The 23,328-nt window shown below is 54.5% G+C and overlaps 1 protein-coding gene across 7 annotated transcripts in view; it reads left to right on the top strand.

Annotated features, from left to right (window-relative positions):
* Positions 1-23,328, top strand: part of DLG5 (discs large MAGUK scaffold protein 5) — a gene marked incomplete at its 5' end in the record, with an annotated part of 211,409 nt that overhangs the window by 82,348 nt on the left and 105,733 nt on the right. For all 7 annotated transcript variants that reach the window (XM_082408734.1, XM_082408732.1, XM_082408737.1 and 4 more), the window contains 16 exons: positions 379-691; positions 4,449-4,633; positions 6,307-6,432; positions 8,832-8,964; positions 9,418-9,545; positions 10,579-10,754; positions 11,105-11,208; positions 12,884-12,976; positions 14,359-15,378; positions 16,197-16,320; positions 16,665-16,809; positions 18,121-18,233; positions 18,885-18,974; positions 19,210-19,360; positions 22,298-22,460; positions 22,569-22,702. In XM_082408734.1, the coding sequence (XP_082264860.1) occupies positions 379-691; positions 4,449-4,633; positions 6,307-6,432; positions 8,832-8,964; positions 9,418-9,545; positions 10,579-10,754; positions 11,105-11,208; positions 12,884-12,976; positions 14,359-15,378; positions 16,197-16,320; positions 16,665-16,809; positions 18,121-18,233; positions 18,885-18,974; positions 19,210-19,360; positions 22,298-22,460; positions 22,569-22,702 (3,198 nt within the window). The remainder of the gene's footprint in view (positions 1-378; positions 692-4,448; positions 4,634-6,306; positions 6,433-8,831; positions 8,965-9,417; positions 9,546-10,578; positions 10,755-11,104; positions 11,209-12,883; positions 12,977-14,358; positions 15,379-16,196; positions 16,321-16,664; positions 16,810-18,120; positions 18,234-18,884; positions 18,975-19,209; positions 19,361-22,297; positions 22,461-22,568; positions 22,703-23,328) is intronic.

The following is a 23,328-nucleotide window of genomic DNA, read 5'->3' as shown; positions in this document are numbered from 1 at the left end:
GTGTCTCGAGGCCTTATCCCCTGTATCTGTAAAATGAGGTGCTCAGACTCAACGATTGTTCATGCCACTTTTGTCTTTCATAGGCTGTGATTCTAGCATTGTTTTGTTCTTATTTTTAAAGATAACGTAGCTTGACTGTGGAAGAAATAACACTGTTATTTCCAGTAGAGCAGAGGGCATGAAGTTCTCAGTCCATCTTCCAGTATTTGTAAAAGGCGGAGAAAAATTCCTGGTCCAGGGGCACTGGTCCTTCATGGCTTTTCTGTCTTGGGGGTGTGGAGAATGGCCGTGTTCGAAACTTCATGCTTGACTGTCCGGCGCAGCAGAGCTGGCTGGGCAGGTCCCCACGCCCTCGTCCTGGCTGCCTCTCTCCGCCAGGTTCGAGGCCATCCACCACGAGCTGAACAAGGCCACGGCCCAGAACAAGGACCTGCAGTGGGAGATGGAGCTGCTGCAGTCGGAGCTGACGGAGTTGAGGACCACACAGGCGAAGACCGCCAAGGAGTCAGAGAAGTACAAGGAGGAGCGGGATGCGGTGTACAGCGAGTACAAGCTCATCATGAGCGAGCGCGACCAGGTCATCTCCGAGCTGGACAAGCTGCAGACCGAGGTGGAGCTGGCCGAGTCCAAGCTCAAGAGCAGCACGTCTGAGAAGAAGGCGGCCAGCGAGGAGATGGAGGCGCTGCGACAGGTAGGAAGGTGGCGAGGGAAAATGGGCTGTGATGCACAGGCGTCCGGAGTAGCAGGGAGCAGCCTTCAACCTGCTGCCGCCTGGGTTATTGGATGCCTCCTGGGTAACTGCTGAGCTCACGCTCGGTGCCCAGCTCTATTCGGGCTGCAGGGGACACAGGTGAGGTTCCGCTGTGGTCCTGGGTGTCCGGAGCTGACAGCGTAGGAAGAAGATTGGATGACACGCACGGACACTCACGCACGCCTGTCGTGATGTGGTGGTAGATCAGTCTTTTGCTGGAAGTCAGCTCAAGGGGCTTGCTCATTAAGAAGCAAGATCCCAGGGCCACGTTCCCAAAGCCATAGGTACCTTTGGCCTTGTGAGACCAGAAGGGCGCCCTCAGTGTTCCTTCACCCCAACATCTGAGGAGTCTTCTCTTTAGAGGGGTGGTCTGGGCTCCTTCTGGGAAGCTGTTCTACTAGCTTGAGCCCAATACTCTTCTCAGGCCTCGCTCCCTGGGGGGCACGCCTCCAGGGTCAGGGGAGTGGCGCTCAGCAGCATCGGAATTGAGGCACTGAGCTCGACTCCCGAGTGGTCAGTGGGGACTCTCTGCATCTTTCCTACCTGACCACCCAGGCCTCGTCGCTGACACTGCTTACCCCCAAGACCAGGTGTGCCCTGCTGGGGCTTGGACAGGCCTGTGGACTCCCCCCTCTTTGAGACTGCCTTCCCATTCGGTTAGTTTGTGCATGGCTCTGTTTAGGGCTGCTGAACTTGATCAGAGCAGACTTTCTTCCCATTGGAATAGTTCTCTGTTCATACCTCTCCATTCTGACTCTGTGCAGGTCAGTTAGAGTGAAGGCTTTAAAACTGGCCTGTGAGAAGTGAAAAGCAAGGTGTTAAAGGTCGGGCAGCTTCACAGGGGACGGTGTGTGTGTGGGTTGTTGAAGCTAGGGCCCTCTGGGCCGAGCATGAGGCAGGGCTGATGCCCGAGGGGCGGCCAGGGCCTCGTGGGCCTCTCTGCAGACTGTGATGCTGCCTGATGCCCAGGCGGTGCTGGGGACTGTGTTTGGAGAGTGGACCTCCTCAGCCATGTGACCTCTTAGCTCTCCTAGCTCTCTGAGCCTCAGTTTCCTTACCTGCACACTGGAAATGAGGACAGCATCTGCTTCACAGTGTGGTCATGATGATCAGATGGTTTAACATTGAAAACACACTTAGGATAATATCTGCATAAAGTAGGAATGATATGAGTCTTTACTATTAGGATTATTTTTATGCCCATCTGAACCTTACTACCCTGTTAGGATTAGGGTGCATCCTATAAAATTGTTTTCATAGGCAAAAATGGGCCAAATAGCGACAGTTTCATACAAAGGGAGTGAGGCTTCTCCAGACCATCAAGGTGAAAGCCATTGTGAAAAGGAATATTTTCTTTGATGAAATTTTTAAAAGACTGGAATGAAGAAATTCTTAATGAGCAAATATAATGCGTTAGGACTTGGTAATTGCCCTGGAGAAAATGTCACCTCACTTTCACATTCTGGTTTGAGATCTTAATTGTTGCGGAAAATGTTGATACCAAATAAGGAAAACAAAATGATGAAGAATAAAACATTAAAAGTGCCTAGGTCAGTCAGTAAGCTAAAAAGTCGAGGACAGTGTGTTAAACCCGTAGAAGGTGAGCCTGTGATAGGCCAGCAGCCCCCTGGAGGGGGCTGAGATGATGGATGCCCCCCAGGGAGCAAGGGGGGCAAAGAGCAGTCGTGCTCTTTGTAGGAATGTGGAAGCACAGAGGAGGAGGAAGACCCCCGACTTACCCGTGGTGCTAGGTCTGGTGGCCTGTGTCACCCCCCTCCCATTGCTCATGTGTGCCTCCAGCCTGGAGCCCGGTTCCCGGGCCTTGGCAGGGGGGCCCTGGCAGCGTGTGAAGTCTGCCTGTCAGCTGAGGCAGGAATCTTCTCTGGGCACCCATCCCAGTCAGCAGGCAGGAGAGGACAGCCCCAGCCCTCCCACCCCTGCAGCTTCCAGAACTGAAACCCTCGGCTCCTTCTTGAGTTTGTCTGGCTTCTGGGACACGACCACTCCCCGCCTGGCCAGAGTAGACCAGGTCTGTGACCTGGGCCATCCTGGCTCTGAGGTGTGGGCAGGAGGGTCTTATCTCCCTGTGGCCTGCGAGACCCCTGGGGATTGATCCTGCCCCTCTCCAGCAGCCACTTCTTGGGGGGGGCGGTTCGGCTGAGGTGGGCCTTCAGCCAGGCTAGCTTCCTGGTCTCAGAACTGTCCTCGTTCCGCTCAGCCGGGGCAGTGGTTCTTTTTCCCTCTGACACCTGATGGCTTCCTACACTCTCCTCCCTTCTCTCTGTACCTCACTCTTTATTTACTCTCTTTTCTCTGCCACTGCCCTCCCTCTCTCTACTGTCTTCTCCAGAGTGGGTTGTGCAAAGAGAGGGCAGTCGGGGGGGCCTGTCAGGGTCTTTGCCTCACTCTGGACACCAGGTCAGCTCTGACCCCTCTCTCCCCTGCTTCCCACCTTTCCGAGTGGGCACATCTAGAGGCTTCCTTCACAAGGGCGGGTGTCCAGACTCTGACCATGGGCAGGCCAAGTCCACTGAAGGTTCGCCGGCTTCAGGAGGATGTGGTTACCGTCTGGGGCAGCTGGTCCCTGCCACGGGGAAGCTGTGGGGTGCTGCTACGTGTCACAGAGGTCCTTCCAGATACTAGGTCGCTTCCCAAGACAGGCCCTCTGGCAGAGCCGCTGTCCCCTAGAAAGCCCAGCTTGGTCACTTGGGCTGGCGGTGCTTTCTGCTGCCGCTGAATGCACTGCATCTCCTGTGTCCAGTCCTGCTTGGGGAATTGAATTTGCTAGAAAGTGGGGGAGCACTGTATGAGGGAGGAAGTGCCGTGAGAGGTGGAGGATGAGCAGAGGGGCAGGAGGGGAGGCACCTGGGGAGGTGGAGGACGAGCAGAGGCGCATTCTTGTGTTGCGTGTATTTTGCTTCTTCAGAAAGCCTTGGAGCTGGACTAGGAGTTACTCTTGCAAGAGATGCTCACTTTGTCATTTGTCACATTCTTCATTTTTCTGAGGATTATAGAGGCACAGAGGGAGCTTTCTGTATGAGTGCTTCAAAGAGTTTGATTTGAAATTTTAATGGAGCATGTAACGCTTTAAGGAGGGGTCCAGATGCAAATCCTTTAGAGCTCAGCTTTTTAAAGGAACTGAAACACATAGGACTTCACCAGCAAACATAGTGGTGTGTTTTCAGATTTAGAAATAACTCCATATGCTAGAGTATAAAAACTGTATTGTAGACACAGCGGGTGGGGAACATGATGACCAGTGCTGCACCCTTCACTGCAGCGGGGCCTCGTGTCACGTTTGTCACGAGAGCTCTTTAGGGAGATGCAGTGGGCTCTCAGCAAAACGTACCATGTAAGTGGCAGGGCAGGGTCTGGCAGGAGCCCTCCAGGGGCCATTCCACCTGGGCCCCTGAGACCGGGCCATAGAGGGGCTGGGCTTCCGGTCCTGGCTCTGTGTGGCGCTGTGAGGGTTTGGGTGGACCCTAATATAGCATCACTGGGGGTCTGAACGTGGCTGTGGAGCATGTAGTCATGGGGGGCGGGGGGGCGGTGTCGGAATGGGCTCTGGCTGAGATCCCGGTGTTTCCCTCCATCCAGCTCCCGAGAGTCCAGCCCCAGCTCCTATCCCAGTCGGAGGGCACTTCTGGGCCAGAAGGCCTGGTAACCTCCCCCTCTGCTTGCCCCTCACCCCCACCAGATCAAAGACACGGTGACAATGGACGCGGGGAGAGCCAATAAGGAGGCTGAAATCCTTCGAAAGCAGTGCAAGGCTCTGTGCCAGGAGCTGAAGGAAGCCCTCCAGGAGGCGGATGTGGCCAAGTGCCGGCGGGACTGGGCCTTCCAGGAGCGGGACAAGATCGTGGCAGAGCGGGACAGCATCCGGTATGGGGCGCCCCGGGGCCGTGTGGGCTCGGCTCTCCCCATGGGGCACTGGGTCTGTGGGAGGGTCGGAGTCGTAACCACTTCCTTCCAGGTAAGGTGGGCGTGACCTGGGTCGTCCCTCCTCACCCTAGGTGATGCCCCGGACTCCCCTCATAGTGAGAATTTTAGAATTTTCCATCATGTCTCGACTTCCCATTTCCCTTCACCCTAGAGGTCCGAGCACATGCTCTGTCCACAGCGTGGACCCCTGTGAAGTGGTATAAGGCCAGGCTTTTTTCTTAGGGGGTTTCTGTTGCAACTAACATTTCAAAAATGCATTCTTTCAGCCAGTATTCATTGGGCGCCTACTGTGTGCCAGGATCTTAGGTCCCTTGAGCAAGGAGACCCTGGGAGAGTAACAGCCTTTGAGGCTCCTGGGCACGTGTGATGCCCGTGAGGGGCCGGCACCGCGGGGGCTACAGGCAGCTTCGTGGGACAGGGTGGCCGGGGGGAGGGAGGTGCGTGAACAGTGAATTCGTGGGGGCGGGTAGGGAGATCTCCCCAGAAAACATGGCGTTCGTGCTAGAACTAAAGCTCGAGTGGCATTTTTCCAGGTGGAGAAGGGGGGATGGGTGTTGCAGCCTGAGGGACCATCATGAACAAAGGTGTATGGTGAACTCAGGGCAGAGCTGGGACTGGTTGTGGCATGAGTGGGGTGCGCACTTGGTGAGTCACAGGAGAAGCGGCTGACAGGGCTCCTGAGCGCAGGTGGTGAGGGCCTGGGAGGGAAGCCCAGGAGTGTAGACTTGGCCCTTGGCCTGGAATAAAGCCAGGAGAGGCCCTGGTGGTGGTGGTGGTGGTGGTGGTGATGATGATGATGATGATGATGGCGGCGATAAGTGAGGACTTGGTCATTGAGAGTTTCTGCAAGATCCCTTGTGGCCATTTGGAGAGACTGATGTCCACCTGGGCTGGTCAGGAGATGAAGGTTCAGGATTGGAGGGGATTTGGGGCCATGGAGAAGTGGGGACCAGCCCTCAGGGTCCATCGAGTGGCAGGATGCCGTTCTAGAGGTGGCACAGAGCACAGCACAGACTCTCCTGCTGCCTGGTCACCTGTCCCCACCACCTCTCTGAGTGACTGAGCTGATCCTGGGAGCCCAGAGACCACACGTCCGTTAGTAGAGAGCTGTTAAGCCTGCACTTGCCGCCTGCACAGAGCTCCGGGCTGCAGAGATGCATAAGACATGATTTCTGTCCAAGTGGGGGGCTCAGTCTAGTTGTGGGGTGGAGGGCATCTCTAGAAAAGCCTGCACGTGGGTAGTTGTGCAGTGTCTGGTCGGTGCTGGAGCACAGGGGCTTGCCAGGTGGGCTGCGGGTTGGAGCATGGTCGTTAAGCCCAGGCACACTGAGGCGGAACCTGTGGGACGGACACTGGACGTTCAGAACCAGATGCTCGTTGCCTGGTAACCATGGGGGTGTCTCCTCTGCCGGGTCCTCAGTGTCCCCTCTGTCCGTGTATGGGATTGGCCTGGGTGGTCTTGCCTCCAGACTCTCAAGCACTCCATCTATGCATCTGGGAGTGAGGCAAGCACCTGGGGTGTTCGGGAGCATGGGCTGCAGGCCTCACTGCAAGCCGTGAGTCCTCCGTCCCCTGCCCCTCACAGTGACCTTGCCCTCTGCCCCCTCTGCCAGGACGCTCTGTGACAACCTGAGGCGGGAGCGGGACCGGGCGGTGAGCGAACTGGCTGAGGCCCTGCGCAGCCTGGATGACACTCGCAAGCAGAAGAACGATGTCAGCCGGGAGCTGAAGGAGCTCAAGTACGCTGGGGTGGGCGCCTGCTGGGGTGAGCTGGCGCCGGGGGGCGCGGTGTCCGCTTCCGTCGGGTCACGGCAGCCCCGTGAGCAGGCCTGGCAGTCTGTCCCTTCACTCTGCCTTAACTCGGTCAGTCCGTACAATGTGTCCGAGTGTTGCCTCTCTGTTGAGAGTTAATTAGAAATCCTTAGGGCAGCACAGAGCGTGGCAGCGGCCCTTTGGTGAGCAAGTCGGGGTGGGCAGGCACTGTGTGCCAAGGCTCATCGGAAGGAAGGTCCCTGCCCCGGGCGGTCCACTGGGGGACAGGCAGGCATGTGTTGTCTATTCATTCCCTCCTTTCCTCCCTCCCTCCCTCCCTCATTCATTCGGCAACTCAACAAGGATTTGCCAGGTGCCTGCTGCGTGGGGGCCAGGCCCCGGGGGAGGCACAAGCCGCCGGGTCCCTGCCCTGTGGGGCTCACAGTACACGGAGACAGACCAAAGGCAGGGCCATCCGAGAGACCAGCACGCAGTCGAACAGAATGATGACAAGATTCTGATGCAGCATTTTTGAAGGCGGTTGTGACTACCGCTCAGCAGTCTGTTCTGCCTGTGCTGTTTGGGGTGTCAGAGAGCGTCCCCTCAGTTACAGCGCTGCTCCCAGGGGTGTTACTTCAGACTTGGTGGCCCCTAGCAGTGTACTGAAAACACAGAGATCCAAGTTGAAGAAGAGAAATCGGCAGATGCCAATCGTCAGTGCAGTCCAGAGCCAGACCGGATAGTTGAGAACCAGTGGCTGTCCGCCTGCTCGTGAGGCTTCCTGAACCCATAGGGTGGTTGGAAGCTGGTGAGCGTGCAAGCCTCGCACACTCGAGGGACGCCTTCCGGAAGTGGGTGACAGCGTCCCCTTTTTCCCCGTTCAACAGAACCTCCTAACGTAAGGCAAACAGCTTCATTTCCTCAGTGAAAACCCAGAAGCCCTGGGGCTTGAGCACTCTTAAGAAAATCCCGGGGGTTAAGCGGCAAAGGGACAGACTCTCTCCAGGTACCCAGTTAGGGTCTAGCAGGTGGTGGAATCAAATTAAGGCAAAGCCTGGAGCCTCGGGGGCTTGAGCACTGGAGGAGATTTTGCGCGTTAATTGAGCTGGAGTTGCCTGGAACTTCTAAGAAATGTCAAGTTCCGTTTGCTCATTCAGCACGTTTGTATTTGCACCTTCTCTGAGCTAAGTTCTGTAACCAGTGGGATGCAGGTGAGGGAGTCCTTGCCGCTGCCCAGGAAGCCCCCCGTCTGCAGAAGCAACAGATGTATGTGCCTAGTGGGTGAGAGGTGGGCTGCGTGCAGTGAGCACGAAGTGCAGAGCTGCTTCTCTGTCGGGGAAGAAAGCTTGGAGAAGACTACCCGTGGGCTGAGCGGCCTCCTAGAGCCGGCCTCACATCCTTGAGCACGGTTCAGGCAAAGGTGTGGACGTGGGGGCGTGTCCAGTCGAGCAGGAAAGGACAGTAGTTAGGGGTGTGCCAGGAACCCACTGGGCGGTGCTGAGGAATTGGAGAGGTCATCTGGGCCCAGGTTCTAGGAAGAAGGATGTTACTGGGGGATGTTACAAGGTTTCTGACTCTTTTTTCATCCTCTTCACTGGGTCTTTCTGAGAACTAAAGCTTTTTATTTTGATCGAATCCGATTTGCTGCTTTTTATTTTTTTACTTTTAATGGATTGTGTTATGTCTAAGAACCCTTAATCCAGTCCTAGATCTCAAAGATTTTTCTCCTATACTTGCCTTCTAGAAGTTTTATAGTTTTATGTTTTATATTTAAATCTGTGATAGGTCTTGCGTTAATTTTTATATAAGGTATGGGGTTTAGGTTGAGAGTCTGTTGCCAGGATGTCCGCTTGCTCCAACATCATTCGTTGAAGACCGTCCTTCCTCTACTGAACTACTTCTGCACCTTTTGTACTTTGTGGGGCTATTTCTGGGTCCTCTGTTCTGTTCCATTGATCCACAGATCCATTGTCTGTCTTCCTGGCAGTTTCACACCGTCCTGATTTCTGTAGACGTATAATAAGTCTTGAAATCAAGGAGAGTGATTCCTCCCATTTTATTCTTCATTTTCAGAATGGGTTTAGCTGTTCTAATTCCTTTACCTTTCTGTGTATATTTTAGAATAGTCTTGTCTCTATCTACAGAAAGTCTTGCTGGCATTTCTGTAGGAATTGCATTAAACCCCTAGATAAATTTGGGGCAATCTTCTGAGACTGAAAAAAAAAAACTATGAAAACTCACTGATACCCAAGAAGCCTTGGGTTTATGAGGCAGCTGGTGTGAAGTATGAGGGGGAAGGGAACGGTCCACCTCATTTCCGAGTGGACTTTGGTGGGATGCTTTGCCTCCCAGAGGGCCGTTGCCATGGCTCTCTCTTTGTTCACAGGGAACAGATGGAATCCCAGTTGGAAAAGGAGGCCCGGTTCCGGCAGCTGATGGCCCACAGCTCCCACGACTCGGCCATTGACACAGACTCCATGGAGTGGGAAACAGAAGTCGTGGAGTTTGAAAGGGAGACGGTAAACCGCCCTTGCGTCTTCTCTCCCCAGCTCTCCTCAACGTGACGGCTTTGGATGGGGAAGGGAGAGGATGGCCCTCTTGCAGGGCCCCCCAGTTTCATGGCTGCTAGTTGGGAGGTCAGCTTTTTCTCCCAGGGTGTGGATGCATCCTTTCCCTGCACTTGTCCAAGCCCGATGCAGTAGCAGCTTGCTCTCCTGTGTTACCCGGCGGATGCTGGCAGTGCATGGAAAACAGAGGCAAGAGCAGAGCGCCAGGGGGCTGTGTGTGTGTGTGTGTGTTTCCAGTGGTGGAAAGGGGATCACAGCCGCTCAGAGGTTTTATCTTGGGGACCAGGTGTCCCGTCGGGGTGAAGGGACAGCACCCGCATCGGAGTGAGTGTCTTGGGGGGTGTAAGAGCCAAATGTTTCTCATCACTGCTGTAAAGTGAGCTGTTGCCGCTCTTCTTTTGCCAGGAGGATATTGACTTGAAGGCACTTGGTTTCGATATGGCAGAGGGTGTGAATGAGCCTTGTTTGCCGGGGGACTGTGGCATATTTGTCACTAAAGTGGACAAAGGAAGCATTGCTGATGGCCGCTTACGGTAAGTGTAGAGGGCTCCAGGCTCTGGAGGGAAGGTGGCAGTTTCCCTCTGACCTAATGCAGAGGACCTGGAGAGCCAGGTGGCATTTAAATGAACGCATCCCGGGATCTGGGGGCCTCACAGAGGCTGTTGAGGCTTTCAGGCTTAACCGCTAACATTGTTCTTAAAGGATGCTCGGACTCCAAATTGCCTCTGAATCTGATCTTTCTCCCATCACCAGGTGCTGCCTTTTGCTTCTCTGTGTAGTAAGGGGCTCAGGTGAAGTGTGTGAGAGTCTGGAATGTGCATTGCCTGCTCATCCCATGAAATAGTGATGATAATAATTAGCACCTACATAGTGCTTGGTATTTGCTAAGTTTAAGTACTTTATATAATTCATTAATCTTTACAATCCCATGAGGTAGGTGCTTGTATTGCCCCCATTTTACAAATGAGGACACTGAGGCCCAGAGGGACTACATCATACCGCTAGTAAGTGGTAGAGCTAGGATTCGAAACCAGGCTCCAACCCTTGCCAGGTTAACCACTCCACCTTCCTAGAAGAGGAAACCCTTCTCTTTTTTTTCTTTCTTTCTTTTTTTTTTGTCAATAAATTTATTTGTTTTTATTTTTGGCTGTGCTGGGTCTTTGTTGCTGTGCGCGGGCTTGCTCTAGTTGCCGCGAGGGGGGGCTACTCTTTGTTGCGGTGCACGGGCTCGTCATTGTCGTGGCTTCTCTTGTTGCGGAGCACGGGCTCTAGGTGCGCGGCCTTCATTAGTTGTGGCACGTGGGCTCAGTAGTTGTGGCGCACGGGCTTAGCTGCTCTGCGGCATGTGGGATCTTCCCGGACCGGGGCTCGAACCCGTGTCCCCTGCATTGGCAGGCGGATTCTTAACCACCGTGCCACCAGGGAAACCCCGAGGAAACCTTTCTGAATGTGTTTGTGGGGTACTTTGTGCTTTCTGGTGTTCTGCTCCCCGAATGGGAGCAACAGGGGCCGGCCCCCTGGTCCCAAGGCCTCCGCTGGCAGTGACCTGGCTGTCCCCCTCCTCAGGGTCAATGACTGGCTGCTGAGAATCAACGACGTGGACCTCATCAATAAGGACAAGAAGCAGGCCATCAAGGCGCTCCTCAACGGGGAGGGGGCCATCAACATGGTCGTGCGTCGGAGGAAGTCCCTGGGCGGGAAGGTGGTCACACCGCTGCACATCAACCTGAGCGGGCATAAAGGTCGGGGCTGGGGAGGTGGGCAGGGCACCCTTTTCTCATACAGAGAGATGGCATGTGTTTTCAGGCACCCCGCATTCCCAGAACTAGGCGTTGATGTGGTTTCAGTGCAGCCCATATGCTTCCCGCTAGGGGGCCGTCTGGGTCCTGGGTCTTGCTTGTCTCTGATTGTTTGATTCACCAGACTAGACTTGACCGGGTCCCTGGGTGGTGTGACCTGGGTGGGGTGCTGGGATGGACAGGTCGTAGTCTGCCAACATCCTTTTTAAAAGTTTATCTCGTAAAGACAAGATGAGACAACCAGAGGGCCGTGCAACCCGGGTGGGGGTTAACCAGGGACCTCTGGTTTGCAGACAGCGGCATCAGCCTGGAGAATGGAGTGTATGCTGCCGCCGTGGTGCCCGGAAGCCCGGCTGCCAAAGAGGGGTCCCTCGCCGTGGGAGACAGGATTGTGGCTGTAAGTCTCAGGGAACCCTTCCTCTGGTTCTAGACTCCCCATCTCCCAGTTCCCATCCTGACGGCAGCTACTTTCAACAATTCATTGTGTTTTCTCCCCCAAACGTTCAAAACTTATATCTCCCACTTTTTTTTTTTTTTAAACTTAGATGTGATCATAATATACTGTGCTGCTGCTAACCTTGCTTTTTGTTTTTAACAGCGTGCCTTGAGGTTCTTCCAGATTCACATCTTTAGATCTGTCTGGGTCATTTCAGTAACTGCTTGTTCCTTAGTGGCCTTTGAGCCGGTCTCCTGATGGACAGTCAGGACTGTCCATTTTTGCCTTTGTGATAGTGCTTCATGGCCACTGCTGTGTCCCGCCACGGGATAGAGTCCTGGGTGGGGGAATTGCTGGATCAGAGGGCATAAGCATTTAACATGTGATGTGATTTCCCTCCTTGTGCTTCAAAGAAGTCCCACCTGCCGTGTTTGCGGGGGGGGGCTCATTACTTCACATCTTTGCCAGTGTTTTTCAGATTTGGGGGCGAGCTAGAGTTTGAAAGCAATATGGCCATTACGAAAAACTCTAAGATGTGGGGAAGTTATAAAGAAAAACAAAACCAACCAAATTAATCTACCACCCCAAGATAATCACTCTGAATATATATATATTTTTAACTTTCAATTTTGAAATAATTACAGAAATAATTATAATTCAGTTATAATGTTAAACAATGTTAAAAAATAAAGTGGCAAAGATAGTACAGAAAGGTCCTACGTACCTATCATCCAGTTAACATCTAACGGTTACATCTTACGTAACTATGAAATCTGTTATCACATTTTAGGATAAAAAAAAAATCAAGATACAGAGCTGTCCACCACCACAAAGATCTCCCTCGTGTCACCCCTTTCTATTAACCCCCGCAGTCCTAAGCATGCCCCCTCCCCGCCATCATAAGCCCTGGCAACTAATTTGTTCTCCAGCTCTGTAATTCTGTCATTTGGAGTATATTGTATAAGTAGAATCCATAGTACTTGCCCGTTTGAGATGGCCTTTTCCACTTGGCTTCGTGCCGTGAGCTCCATCACGTGGTTGGATGTGCTGGTGCGGTGGCCCTTCTCGAAGCCGGGTAGGACTCCATGGTATGGATGCACCCCAGTCTCACTGTTCACCTATTGCACATACACTTTTAAAAAGGACTGGAACGTGTCTGAGAGGGGTGCGGACAGAGACTCAGGCGTGAGGGGCTGTAGGAGTCTTTGCGATGATACTTCACGTCACGTGGGTCCAGCCTCCCACATCATGATCTCGTTTTCGGTCTCCTCGCGCCCCTTGGGGGGGGGGCGTCTGTGTTTGTTTTCCTTTTTGCTCTCGAAGGAATTCTGAGCCGTGGTCCAGCATCACGCAGCAGGAAGCGGCAGTTCCGGGATGTCCCTCTGGGACCCGTGGTGCCCTGGTCCCAGTCAGACAAGTCCTTTCCCCAGAGTGCTTTTAAGGCTGTGTGTTCCATTTGCCTCAGAAGCCCCATAACTGGACTTTGAGGGCCTTAACTGGGGAGGGGATTTCTCTCCTTTTGCCAGCTCCAGATGGGGGTACCTTACAGAACAAGGCCCACTGTCCAGCGTGGGTCAGCAGCTAGGCAGAACCCCTATCCTGGTGGTGGGCCTGACGGGCTCTCTCTTGGCCCTAGATCAATGGCATTGCCCTGGACAACAAGTCTCTGAATGAGTGTGAATCTCTGCTGCGGAGCTGCCAGGACTCCCTGACCCTCTCCCTCCTGAAGGTAAGGGCCCCCGCCCTGCACTGGCTCTGCTCTCGCCCTCTTTGGGGCAGGCAGAACCCCAGCTCCTTGTACCCAAGCCACTTCTCCACATCACTGGGATCCTTGGAAAAAAGGTCTTGATTTATAAGTGCAAGGTATGCATGAACCCTGACTGGATCCTGGTTTAAAAACCAAAACCAAAACCAAAAACCCAGAAACAAAAAAACCTAGCTATGAAGGACATTTTGGAGATGGGGGGTACATTTGGATCTGGACTGGATAATTAGATGGTCTTAGGGAATTGTTACTTTTCCTGGGTATAATGATGGTATTGGGGTTATATAGGAGAATGGCCTTATTTGGGAGAAATGCATGCTAAAGCTGTTAGGGTGAAATGTCATAATATTTGTAACTTATTTTCGAATGTTCTGCAGTATAAATAGATATAGACAATTGGGCAAAATATTGTTGAATCTAAATGGATTTAAGGGCGTTTATTGTACTTTTTATCAGCTTTTCTAAGAAGGTTGGAAAAAGGCTCATCTACTTCATTAAGAGATATTTTTAAAAATTATTTTAAAATTAATAGACTTTTTGGGGAACAGATTCAGGTTTACAGAAAAGTTGAGTTAGTACAGAGAGTTCTCATATTTTCCGCTCTATAATATTGATGAGCCAATACTAATACATTAGTATTAACTAAAGTCTGTAGTTAATGTGAGGATTCACTCTTGGTGTTGTACATTCTACGGGTTTAGACAAATGTATAATGACATGTTTCCACCATTACAGTATCCTGCAGAGTAATTTCAGTGCCCTGAAGATCCTCTGGGCTTCACCTGTTCATCCCTTCCTCCCCCTCAACCCCTGGCAACCACTGATCTTTTGACTATCTCTGTAGTTTTGCCTTTTCCAGAATGTCATATAGCTGAACTCATATAGTATGTAGCATTTTCAGATTGACTTCTTTCACTTGGTACTATGCATTTAAGGTTCCTGCATGTCTTTTCATGGCTTGATAGGTTGTTTCTTTTTATCACTAAATAATATTCCACTGTCTAGGTGTACTGTAAGATGTCTTTAATAATGAATTTTTTATATTTACATTTAATAATTTTAAAAAATAGGCAGGACACAGTGCAGGTGATTTCAGAAAGTGCTCAAAGTCAAGGGAACTTTGTGTCTTTCCTGTGGGTTCCCAGTGGCCTGGCTGTGAGCAAGCCTCACCTGTTGGCGAGGTGTACATGCCTGTCCATCTGTCTGTCTGCCCATCTGTCCAACGCTGGGGTGTGTGTGGCCCATTCCCGACCATCGCTCTACCTCCAGGGATGTTTTTCGGTGGCAGCTCCAGGTCGTGCGGTCTCACCGCCTCTCTTCCTCACTCCTGTGCAACCCCTGCTTAGGTGTTCCCTCAGAGCGCCTCGTGGAGCGGCCAGAACATCTTTGAAAACATCAAGGACTCTGATAAGATGCTGAGCTTCCGAGCCCATGGCCCGGAGGTCCAGGCTCAGAATAAACGGAATTTGCTGCAGCACAACAACTCCACGCAGACGGACATCTTCTACGCCGACAGGCTGGAGGACAGGAAGGAGTCGGGCCCCCCAGGAGGCAGCAGCTCCTTCCTGCACAAGCCGTTCCCCGGGGGAACCTTCCCCGTCTCCCCCCAGGCCTGTCCCAGCGCCTCCGAGCGTAGCCTGAGCTCCTTCCGCTCGGACGCTTCGGGGGAGCGTGGCTCTGGGCCGGTGGACGTGCGTAGCCGGCGGCCACTGCTGCCCTTCGAGACGGAGGTGGGCCCCTGTGGGGAGGCAGAGGCCCGCCTGGACAAGGCAGAGCCCGAGAATGCCAACAGCGGCGGGACCTGGCCCAAGGCTGTGCTCAGCTCCACGGCAGGACCCGAGAAGCTCTCCGTTTACAAGAAGCCAAAGCAAAGAAAGTCTATCTTTGACCCAAACACTTTCAAACGCCCCCAGACGCCCCCCAAAATAGACTACCTGCTCCCAGGCCCTGGGTCTGCTTACTCCCCCCTGCCCTCCAAGAGGGTAGGACCTCTGACGCCCCCAAAACCTCCCAGGAGGGGTGACTCCATTAAGTTCCAGCACAAACTGGAAACCAGTTCTGAGTCAGAGGCCACTCTAGTGGGCAGCTCCCCATCCACCAGCCCCCCGAGCGCCCTGCCCCCCGACATGGACCCCGGGGAGCCCATGCACGCCTCGCCCCCTCGCAAGGCCAGGGTCCGCATTGCTTCTAGCTACTACCCTGAAGGGGACGGGGACTCCTCCTACCTGCCGGCCAAGAAGTCCTGTGACGAGGACCTCACCTCCCAGAAGATGGACGAGCTGGGGCAGAAGCGCCGCCGGCCAAAGTCTGCTCCCAGCTTTCGGCCCAAGCTCGCGCCAGTAGTGATCTCTGCTCAGTTCCTGGAGGTAGAGCTCAGCCCTGGAGTGGGTCAGGGTGAGGTGGAGGTGGGGCGGGCCACGCAGGGACCTGCGCCCGCCCGCAACTGGCATCCTCCAGCTCAGGCTTAGCCCTGGCTCCTTTGCCTCTGCTCTCAGCACCTGCCCGGGGGAAGGGGAGGGGATGGCAGGTGAATGCCAGCAGGAAGCAGTCTCCCTTTAGGAGATTAGAAAGTAGCATGGGTGTGCATGATAGCGGTAATATGACGCCAAGAGGGGAACGCTTTCTTGGGCGTGGGGTTTGATTTGCTTATTCAGCAAGAAGCTTTTGAACTTGTATTGCAATAAACCCAAGTGGCAAGGACCCACCTCAAAGGGTTTAGGGAGTCAAGACAGCACACGTGAATCTGTTAGCCGGCAGCAGGACAGGCCAGCTTGTTTTTGGGGGTGCTGTGGTCATTTCCAGAAGGGAGAGATTGCTGTGAGCGGGAGAACAAATCCATGCTACTCTCAGCAGACACGGAGCTTCACACAGCTGGGCAAGTTGTGTGGAGTTGCTACCTACATGTGCCCGATGCACCCACGTGTTCCACCCTCTACACACAAAAGCTGTTTATTTGAAAGAACAGATTCTTTCTGTGTGGTTTTCTTCCAAAGTATTTTTGAAGGAAGTTGTTCTCCTCCAGATGTGTAAGGCAACATGAATGAATAAACGAGTTACGATCTCTCCCAAATGTCACTTCATGTGTCTGAGTGGGAGAAGCTAGGTCGTAAGGGACAGAAATCGCTTGCAAATGCCTGTGTGTTTCCCTGTTTCCAGCCACTGCCTCTTGCCTTTGGTTCTGCAGGAGCAGAAGAGCGTCCCAGCCAGTGGAGAACTCTCCCCAGATCTCCAGGAGTGGTCCCCTTACTCGCCAGGGCATTCCAGCCGGCACAGCAACCCCCCCATCTACTCCAGCAGGGCGTCTGTGGGTGAGCTGGCCGGGCCGGGCCGGGGAGGAGGGTCAATGCGGGCTCACAGGGCCGCCCCGTCCCAGGGAGAGTGGAGACTGTCATTTCAGGGGGCTGCTGTGTGTCCTCAACCCGGTGGTCCAAAGATCTAGCCATTGCTGACCTATCTGGAGTGTTCAGTCTTCTATCTTCTTCTAGTGACGTTTTTTAGCTTTTCAGAGTGCTTTCTCCCCATAGCAGCCTGGGAAATGGGAAGCATTAAAGAGGGTTCTCCTGCCTTACCAGTGGAGCAGGGCCAGAAGCTAGCATAGATCTGGGGCTGGCTGGATGCTTTGGGGCCACTGTCTCACCCTGCCCATTTGCAGGCACTGTTCCCCGCAGTATGACCCCGAGCACCACTGTGAGCTCCGTCCTGAGGAACCCCATCTACACCGTGCGCAGCCACAGGGTCGGCCCTTGCAGCTCTCCTCCTGTCCCCAGAGAGGCTGGCCCCCAGGGTTTGCATCCCAGGTATGTGCAGCCACCTGTGCTTCCCTGTACCCCAGCCATCCAAGCCCACCTGGGCATAAAGCCACTGTATATAGAGGGGTTCCCTTGCCTAGCTGGGAAGAGGCCAGGTAGAGCAGCACTGGGACCCCGGGGAAAGTAAACTTTAAGGTCGCTCTCTTTATTTACCAACGTGGAGCTTGAAAAGTTATTTATAGGACGATGGTAGAGATGGCAGCTGATACCTGAGCGCTCACATGCCAGGCACTGTACTCAGACCTTTATAAGCATCATCTCACTTGGTCACCAGAGCAACCTTACTATTACTATCTCAGGTTGATAGATGAGGAACTGAGCCTTAAAAAAATGAATGGATTGGCTCAAGGTCACTCATTCATTCGATTACTTGACAGGTTTTAATAGAGCACAGACTACATGCCATGGACTGCTATAGTTCTAGAGGGCTACAGTGAAAAATTAAGTAGACAAACTTCCTCTCCTGTGGCATTTGTGTTCAAGTGGCCGGGGTGGGGGTGGGGGGACAAAAAAAAAGAACAGAGTGATACCAGATGGTGCTGAATGGCCCTAAAGACCCTAAAATGTTGACAAGCTAGGCTGTGACTTGGAAGAGGGTGGCAAGTTGTATTGGGTGGTGGAGAGGGCCCCGTGCAGGGGCATGCTGCCATGACTCGAAGGCTGAGAAGAGGCCAGTTGTACACGACTTGGGGAGGAGCCTCCAGGAAGGAGGGCTGTAGGTGCTACAGCCCGGGCGTCTGAGAATGGTGCAGTGGGCTCGAGGGACAGAGTAGGGGAGCTTGGCAAAGAGACGGTGAGTCAGGAGGAAGGCCCACGTCATAGGGCACAAACCCAGAGTTTGGGTTTTATTTTGAGTACAGTGAAGACCACTGGAAGGCTCTAAGCAGGCAAGAGATGTAGTCTCACAGCTAGAAGAGGTCATCATTGGGCCTGACTGCAGGCCAGCCTGACGTGGGCAACGCGGGCTCCCTGCCCTCAGCTCTCCCGTTTCCTGGGACGGGCTCTCCTGAGGGGGGCGCAGGACTCTGCCAGGTCCTCGGTGCCGTCCTGCCCCTCCCTGCCCGCCCAGGATGCAGAACCTCTGTTGGTCCCTGTAGAAAGCCCTCTGTCCCAGTGAGCCTGGTCCTGGCCCGGCGCTTGCAGGGCCCTCTGAGCGTGGCTGCGGGCAGTCGCCGTCCTCGGCTGACTGGGAGCCGCTTCTGGGCCTCCCTGAGCTGGCAGAGGGCCTCAGGGAGGCCAGCCACTTGTATCCTGACCTGGTCCTCCTCCCGAGCCCCTCACCTGTCTGCTTTTCGACAGTGTCCAGCACCAGGGCCGCCTGAGCCTGGATCTGAGCCCCAGGGCCTGCAGCGACTGCTCTGAGATGAGAGCCTCCCACGGGTGCAACTCCCTGCCCTCCAGCGCCCGCCTCGGTAACTGAGCCACTGGCGCCTTCTCGCCAGAGCAGGCACCAGCCTTTCTTCATCTCCACCCGCATCCTCGTGCCCAGACCTCCTGGCGCCCCCCACACACAGCCCCTCTCCCATCTGGGGGCCGAGGCCGGCTCCACGCTGCACCCAGAGCCTTTTCCTGTGGCCTTCCTGCAGCTTCCCACAGTGGCTGTGTAGTTGTTCTGGTGACCCCTGGCCCAGGAGCCTTGCTCCCTGACCCTGAGGTCATTCTGGGGGATGTCGTGTTGCCGATCACTTACGGAAAACGCAACCCAGAGTCGAGGCTAGCAGTTATCTCAAAGAGACTCTGGTGGAGCTGCTTCCGGCGTTGTGGGCACAAGGCCGGCAGTCACCCCCGTCACGTGGGGTACTGTCTCTGTTCGGGGCTGAAAGCGAGACTTGTGTGATGCTGTTCGGGAGCGGCCTGGCCCTGCACGGTTTATGCACATACTGGGGCTAGGCATCTGCTTTCCTTGACTGTTCCACCTTGAGACCCCCTCGGGGATAAATGGCAGGGCCCACTTTCATTCTGTCATAACCGTGTATGTTTCCTGACTACTAGGATGGTGGTGAGGGAGTGAGGGGCGCTGTTTAATCGCAGGCCTAAAGTTTTGTCCCCTTGTGGAACCACAGGGTCTTCGAGCAACTTGCAGTTTAAGGCAGAACGCATTAAAATCCCATCAACGCCAAGATATCCGCGGTCTGTCGTGGGCTCTGACAGAGGTGAGAACTTCTCGGTGCTCCCCTCCCCCTGCTGACCCCCTCCGTCCTCAGGGTGGGGTGTCTGGGCACCGCTCACAGTTCGCTCACTGTCTCAGCCATCAGTCATGCTGGCGGGGCCAGGCCCCGGGCCCTGGCGGGCGATGCAGGGGAGTGCGAGGCGCCTGCACGCACGGCCGTGCGTCTGGGCCGCGGGAGCGGAGGTGCAGGCCCGGCCCTCACCCGCCCCTCTCGGCAGGCTCGCTGTCCCACTCGGAGTGCAGCACTCCCCCGCAGTCTCCTCTGAATGTCGAAGGCCTGTCCTCCTGTAGCCCATCCCAGACCTCAGCCGCCACATTGCCGAGGATTGCCGTCAACCCCGCGGCCCTCGGGGAGCGCAGAAAGGACAGGTGAGCGGGCACAGGGGAGGATGGCGCGCTGCTGCAGCGGGCCAGCCCTCGGCCCGGGGTGTGGTGCGGTTTGGGGAGTACCGACAGTTGACCTCCGGCGAGGCCGCCGGTGTTTGGGCCGCCTAGCATCCCCTGGTGTCTTGCTCCAGGACGTCACGAGGAAGTCCTGTGGACACGTGATGCAGGAGGAGGGGCGCACGTGGATGGCCAGTTGGAGGAGCAGGGTGAGCTCCTTCCACTGAGTGCCCACGGGAGGAGGGGGGCTCCAGCACGTGATGCTGGGGACGACCTGACAGTGACCGTGACGGAGTGATGCCATCCACTGCTTCCCAGACCCTTGTTTAAGCACGTTCCACGTAATAAGTCGTGAAATCCTCGCATAACCCCGTGATCAGCGGCATCATCATCGGCCCCATTTTAAAGATGAGGAAACTGAGGCCAGAAAGTTGGAGTGGTCTGTCTGTGGTCACGTGGTTAGTGACTGGCCTACCCTAATTAGAATCAGGACTCTTTTTTTTTTTTTAACTTTTGGCTGCGCCGCGCGGCATGCAGGATCTTAGTTCCCCAACCAGGAATCAAACCCGTGCCCCCTGCAGTGGAAGAGCGGAGTCTTAACCACTGGACCACCAGGGAAGTCCCAGGACTCATTCTTATCCTTTGCTTTTTGGCCCCAGAACACAGCTGTATCGCTTGCTCCCTCCCCCCGCCCCCCAAGCTTTTTGTTGTGAGATAAAATACACATAGGAAAAGAGTATGTGAAGCATACGTGTACAGCTTAGCCATTTATTGGTTCATTTTGAAATGCAGGCCGATCTCAGCTGTCAGTCCAGACGTGCCTCCTCTCAGGGCTGGTCCCTCCTCTCAGGGCTGGTCCCTCCCTGCACAGGCTCTGCACGTTCCTCATCCACCGCTGTTGTTCTTCAGAGTGGGATCTACCAGATCGTATCTATATTTAAAGGGTTCTCTCTAGATCCTAGTGGGAGATTGGATTAAACTTGAACTTACCTTTATATAATCACTTAGAGGGACTAGAGCTACTCTCCTCCACTTACATCCAGAAAGCTGAGGGCCCCTTGTAGCTGCAAGCCATGGAAGAGACGCTGCTGGGTGGGCCCATCATTAAGAAAATCTCATTTACGATCTGAACCAGTAAGACAGCACACCTAGCAAGTGTAAACTGGAGAACAGAGTGTACCCATGACCGCCAAGGCGCCTGGGCCCCCAGGGGAGTCAGCGCAGTTCACGTGGACGTGTTCATGGCGGCCTCACCTGCGTCGTGCAGACAGGAGCACAAACCGGCCCTGGGGGGGGTGGGTGGGTGGGAGGTTTTACTGAACCCCCCAGCTCAGGTCACTGAGAGAACAAGACCTTCCCCCCACTGAAGGGGGCTCCTTAGAAGCAGAAGGGGCCTTATCACATGTGGTTCAGACATCCCCTTAGCTTCCTCTGCGGTGCACAGAGAACCAGTGTGTGTGAGCGAGTGTGTGTGTCAGCGTCGGTGATTCCTGCCTTCACAGCGCTTAGGTGACATAAACTTTAACATGTGTGACCTGACTGAAGAATGGGTTACTTACTAAAAATAGTCCCTCTTTTCCTCAGTCTCAAGTTAACTATCATTATAGAAAATTGGGAAAACTAGAAAAGTAGAAAGAAAAAAAGTCACATAATCTCGTCAACCCGAGATTCAGTTGCTGTTATTTCACCTTCTGAGGTGTGTGTGTATGTATATATACAGTTTAAATACATGCTTTATTTATATTGTTTTACATACATAAACACTTCCTCCTTAATGTTATGTTTTAAGCTGTTTGTAATGTTAAGTATACTTTATGAACTTCTTTTAAAAGCAGCCTTATTGTTCTGACAAAACTCTTGTGCATATTATAAAAAATTTAAATCCTTCAGGAGATTAAAAAGTAAGGATTCCCTCCAAAAGGGCCCCCCCTGCCTGCCTGCCTGCCTGCCTGCCCGCCCTTCAGCACGTGGACCACCCCCCCGACATGTGCTCTGGAGGAGGGAGCCCTCGGGGGTGGCGCTCTGCTTGTCCCCTCCCCTGGCCTTTGGCTGCAGTCTTGTCCTGAGGAGGAGCTCAGGCGGCATGCAGCGCGGTCCTGGCGGCTCGGGGTCACTTAACTGTCTGTCTGTCTGTCACGTTCCAGGCGTCTGTGGTTGTCTTCCTCCTCCGATCACCCCGCTCTGCTTTCTAACCCTTTGCACCTTCCAGATGCCTCCACCACCACAGATCCCTCCTGAGACTGCCTGTGGCTGCCAGGCCCAGGTCCTCCTCCCTGAGGAGCGTGAGGTTGGCCCGACAGGAGGTCCCCACCCCAGCCCCCTGCGCCCCTTGTCCCCCGCGGTGCGGTGGGCGGCTCCCCGGGGCCAGTGGGTGCATGGTGCCGCCTTGCTCCCAGCCTCCCCGCTCCCTTTTTAATGCCTCGGGTTTGCAGCAGCTTAATCTCATGATCATTTTGCATCCTCCTGTGTACTGGTAAATATAAAAACTGATATTTTATGTTGTCCCTTCTTGGGTGAATATCATCCCAGAAAGCAGTCCTTTTTCCCCAAGGGCGTCTTGAGACCCCATTGGAGGTTTGTACATTGCACATTGTGAGGCCACTCCTCTCCTGTTAGGGAAACCTGTGTGCCTTTTCCCTGCGTATATCAGTGTTTATAGTTCACACAGACCCTTCTTGGTGTCTCTGGGACTGGGTGCTTCTGTGTCCATCTGTGGGTGGGGGGGTCGTGTCTGGATTGCATGAGGTTGTGTATCACCATCGTACAAAGGTGGACTTCATCGTGTTCCCATCCAGCTGTGTCATCATAGGAGCATCTGTGCTCCCTGGCCCTTTCTGCATAGTGATTGCATGCCTGACCTCAGATCTTCCCCAGACCTTTCCTTTGAGTCTGAGTCCCCAAAACTGTTGTCTCTCTTCCAAGGCCCTACGTGGAGGAGCCACGCCATGTGAAGCTGCAGAAGGGCTCGGAGCCGCTGGGCATCTCCATCGTGAGCGGGGAGAAGGGCGGTGTCTACGTATCCAAGGTGACCGGGGGGAGCATCGCTCACCAGGCCGGCCTTGAGTATGGGGACCAGTTACTTGAGGTGAGCGGGAGCTGCCGTCTTCTCCCTCCTCTCCTCCCTTCCTAAGTCCCCAGGACCTCCTCCGTGCCCTCCTCTCCCATCACTGAGCCCGCTCTCGGTGTTTCCTAGTTCAATGGCATAAACCTGCGGAGCGCCACGGAGCAGCAGGCCCGGCTCATCATCGGGCAGCAGTGCGACACCATCACCATCCTGGCCCAGTACAACCCACACATGCACCAGCTCAGCAGCCACTCCCGGTCCAGGTGAGGGCCTGGCCTCCTAGGGGGCATGTGGGCCGCAGGAAGAGAGATGGGTGCGGCAGATGTGTGGCTCGCTGTGGGGAGACCTACGTGCCAGCTGCAAGTTCTGGGGATTCTGCTGCCATGAGAGAAGAGTTGACCAGCCCTGGGTTTTGGGGAAGGGACATATGGAGGGATGGTTTTCCCTCCTGAAATAGGGTGTGGAAACAGGTGGCTGGGTCCCCTGTGCAGCCCGAAGCCCCGGCATGGGTATGTGGTAGCCAGGAGCTGCGGCCCGGGGCGGACGCTCACACAGAGTGGTCTGGCCCCACTCCACGAGCAGACACTGGACACCTGCCCCCATCTGCCTCTGTGCTGTGGGTGGCAGGACAGGTGAGGAAAGGGTGAGACTTAACCCTGCAGTGCAGCGCCTGTGAAGGGAAGGGCTGAAAGGCACATGCAGGGGAAAAGAGAACAGTGAATTCATGGGTCCCCAGGCTGACCCCTTTGCAGAGGATCCCCGAGTTGAGGGCAGGCAGATCCTGCAGCCGGATGACCGAGTCCAAGCTCCTGAGGCACCTGCTCTTCTCAGGGTTTGGGTCACAGAGCTGCGTGACCTGGTCCTTCTTCACATCCCAGACCTGGTCACC

This window comes from Balaenoptera borealis (assembly GCF_965194805.1).
Source record: "Balaenoptera borealis genome assembly, chromosome: 10".
NCBI classification, from domain to species: domain Eukaryota; kingdom Metazoa; phylum Chordata; class Mammalia; order Artiodactyla; family Balaenopteridae; genus Balaenoptera; species Balaenoptera borealis.
This window is presented reverse-complemented; position numbering and strand designations above follow the sequence as displayed.